The sequence below is a fragment of the Morone saxatilis genome, unplaced genomic scaffold, assembly GCF_004916995.1.
Source record: "Morone saxatilis isolate NCDOM2014 unplaced genomic scaffold, NCSU_SB_2.0 Contig3, whole genome shotgun sequence".
In the NCBI taxonomy this organism is placed as follows: Eukaryota; Metazoa; Chordata; class Actinopteri; family Moronidae; genus Morone; species Morone saxatilis.
The window spans coordinates 324,914-328,926 of record NW_023339873.1 but is presented as its reverse complement, the minus strand read 5'-3'; the positions used below and the strand labels follow the sequence as shown (position 1 = coordinate 328,926).

Below are 4,013 nucleotides of genomic sequence, written 5' to 3'. Positions count from 1 at the left end.
GGAGGAGGAGGAAGAGGAGGTGAGAAATGGTCAGAGGATGTATAGGAGGTGAAGACAGATGAGGAGGAGGAGGTGATGAAGGGTGACGAGGAAGATGGATGTTCTGTAAATTAACATGATGTGAGAGAAATGTGTTCTGAGATTAGATTAAATCAGATTAAATTCAGGTAAATTAGTGTTAAATTAAGATTTTATTACTTTATATAACATTTCAATCAGATTAGGTTCAGTTATATTAATTTAAGATTCGATTTTAGGTTAAATTTTAGGTTTGGTTAAGGTTACATTAAAATTAGATAACATTATTTTTAAGGTTAGATTAGATTAAGATTATATTTATATATAGTTCAATTTAAATCGAAGTTAAGGTTAGTTTAGGAGTCAGGTTAAAGTTCAGTTTTAATAAAGATCACATTAGATTACATTGAATTACATTATACTAAATCCAAATGAGATCAAAATTAATTAAGATTACAGACTATTAATAAATCAGCAGATGATTATTAAAGGGGCAGTGTGTGGGATTCAGTGGCATCAAGCATTGAAGTTGCAGATTAGTGGACCTGAAACCCACAAATGGTCCTAAAATATCCTCAGGCAAAGGTTGGGAACATCATAATGTTTACGCTGCGTTACGGACTCATTGATCCTTTATCTGACTGAGGTCTGTTAGACCAACCCTCCTCTGGGGCCGCTGACAATAATAGTCCCGTGCAAATAGGTCACAGAAGTCATTGAGGGGATTTTTCCAGAGCTTTCAACCGCATAAGAAGACTGTTGTTTATTAAAGTAGAACTGTGTGTGTGTGTGTGTGTGTGTGCGTGTGTGTGTGTGCGCAGTGACTTTCATGTGTGAGCGACTGCATCCACCTCTAGTTATGCAACAGACCTTTTACTGACGCAGTGAAACACACACTCACACACGCGCTCACACACACAGACACACACACACAGGGTTTTGTTCCGAGGCGTTCTTGCTTTAATCTTAATGAACAAGGACAATCAGCTGCTCGCCTCACGAACTGAAGCTATTTATATACACGTACCCCCAACACAAACACACAGATCTGGGATTTGAACTACAACCTTCTGGTCTGTTTGCAGTCGTCCAGTGAAGACTCAGGACAGGCTCAGGACAGGGAATGACAGTAGGACAGGAACTTGTTTCTGACCACAGACTGAATATAAAGATGCAGCCCCTCCAGGAAGTTGGATCACAACAATTAACGTAAATTCAACCAATCCCCGTGAATTCTGCGTGACCTCGTAATTCCAATTTCCTGCAAAATCTGACCAATCAGAGCAGTCAAGGTGTTGAGCCATACTACCATTGATTTTATTCTCACTGGAACACTTCTACAAAAAATAGCTTTTATTTTCACTTTCTTCTGCAGTTTGATTGCAAACAAAAAGCCCAAAACATTGCAACACAATGTTTTTAGAAAAGTTGGTGTGATTTGTAATTTTAGGCCGCAACAGTCCCCCAAAAAAACCAGTGCAGTAATCATCGAGTTTGGCTCAGCTGTCAATTATGACATGAAACCCCCACTTTTATCTTAATTAAAACCAAACTGAACACTTGAACGTACATCAGCGCTCTAAGAACAAGGAACCTAAAATGGCAGAAACCATCCTCAGGAAATATTTATTTGTACTTTGTCCTCTCCTGCTAATGTTAAAGGGCAGAGTTTATGAGCTATACTGCAGTGAGCCACCAGGGGGCGATGTTTTTGACTTCATTTTAGGGGGTCTGTCATCAAGTACTACATACATCCATAGTTTGTCCACCAATCTTGTCCAGACTGAAACAACGACTGATGGATCAGACTTTGATGTTCCCCTCAGGATCAATTCTGACTTTATTGATCTTCTGACTTTTTCTCTAGTGCCATCATCAGGTCATTTAACGTGTCCAATACTTTGGTTTATGACCATTATAATATTTAATATTAAATACAATATAACAATATTTAAAAATGTTTGTGCAGGTCCTGAGTTGGGTGACCAATCAGTAGTCTGCAGTGTCACCGGTAGAAGTGGAGTTTCTTCTGATGGTGTTTACAGTTGACGTCAGAAAAATCAGGAACGTTAAGCAGGGCGCCAGTACCGTAATACAGCAACAACAACATAACCCTAAATCTTTATTATTTATGCATTTTTATCTGTTTCAACAAGCACATTTTCAGCACTGTTTTCTCAGCATTTCCCCATCCATATTTCTCCCCTGCTCTGCCTCTGATTGGCTCTCACCCTGACATTACCTGCACTCACCAGAAGGTTGTGGTACACAATGAGAAATAAGGTAACTTGTGTAGACAGAATTCAGAAGTGCCAGTACTTTGACATTAGTATATGTTGTTATGGACCAGTGTGACAAGTGGACAGATTGATTAACTACTATACAATGTGATTGGCTGTGAGGAGAACAGTTAGCGGTGTAATTAATCCTGTCCCACTGAGCTGGAGACCAGGAGGTTCAATGAAAAGTGGAGGACGAGCAGCGGCAGCAGCAGCACATCGCTGTGGACAGTCACAGGATTAAACTGAACAAATGGTTTCAGTAATAATTAAGCCTCATTTGGACGGATTAGTTTCTCCACAGCAGGAAGGCTAATTGTAATAATTTAAAATATGAGGTTAGATGAAACTCTGCTGTCAGTCTCAGTGTTCTGCTGCAGGACTCAAATCAACAACCCAAGATCAATAGTGATCGATAGCGTCGTCGAACAGTCTGACCTGTGACCCTGGAGTGTTCACACTTCACCAGACCAAGCTCCAAAGTTCACTCACACAGTTTAAAATGAACTAGTGCACTTTTTTTTAATGAGCTTTCCAAAAGGTGTGGTGGAGGAACGAATGCTGGCTCGTGGTCTTAAGTCAATCTTCATTAGCTTTTTCTTCTGATAATCGTTCACTTAATGAGCCGCCTTTTCACTGTTTTGTTTTCCTCTCTCTTCAGCAGTGAGTCGATTTAAGAGCTCCGTCGGAAAATCAAAAGGGAAACTTGATGAAGTTTACTAGAAAAATAAAGGAACTTTTTAAGAGATTACTGTTTGTTGTTGTTGGGTTAGGGTTAGTTAGTTGTGATGTCAGTTAGATTTGGTTATGACAGAGTTTTGGAAAATCGAATCATCCATTGTTTACTCATTACATCTTAGACTTTATTGGCCATGAGAAGCAGGTACTTATCGGGTAGTCCATATCGTCCAACTCTACTCTGCAACTGTCAGATCACCTGGATTATTGTGTTGGATGTATGTGTTATATGTTTTTGTGTTTCGTGGTTTGATTCTTCAGCTTCATCTTCAGCACAAACTCTGATATCCGGTCTTTCTCCTGTAGGCCTTCGTAAAGGTCGGTTCTGGATCACGCCCGACCCGTACCACAACGACGACAACATCCAGATTGGCCGGGAGGTGAAGATCAGCTGCCAGGTGGAGGCCACGCCGCCCGAGGAGCTGCAGTTCAGCTGGTTGAAGAACGGCCGGCCGCTGAAGAGCTCCGAGCGGATGGTCATCACTCACACCGACACCGACATCTCACCGGGAACAACCAACCTCGACATCATCGACCTCAAGTTCACCGACTTCGGCACTTACACCTGTGTGGCGTCGCTGAGGAACGGAGGAACCCCCGAGATCAGCATCGACGTCAACATCTCATCCACCACAGGTGAGTTGTGCTTCGGGCAGGGCTTGAAGAAGTACTCAGACACTTGATAAATGTAGCAAGTAGTCCTTTCTACAAAATTCTCAAAATACAAAAAATGGGAGTACTTGGCTGAATGGATACTGTGCATGCATGTACATGACTCCAACGTCGCCAATTCAAATCCAGCCGGTGACCTTTAGCAAGTTTTGAGGCCACCATAGTTTCGCCTACATGTTTGAAAGGATGAACAGTATTGAGTTGTGCAATCTGCTACTTCACCAAATTACATTGCTTGCTAACTAAAGGCCTCCGCACACCAACCCGATTATCGGCCGTCAGACGTCGTCGGACAGTCGGGCGAGG

The 4,013-nt window shown here is 41.7% G+C and overlaps 1 protein-coding gene across 1 annotated transcript in view; it reads left to right on the top strand.

Moving 5' to 3' along the window:
• The window catches only part of mdga2a (MAM domain containing glycosylphosphatidylinositol anchor 2a), a gene marked incomplete in the record, with an annotated part of 62,993 nt that overhangs the window by 34,571 nt on the left and 24,409 nt on the right, over window positions 1-4,013 (top strand). Inside the window, 1 exon segment of the mRNA XM_035674754.1 lies at window positions 3,342-3,671. Coding sequence (XP_035530647.1) covers window positions 3,342-3,671 — 330 coding nt within the window.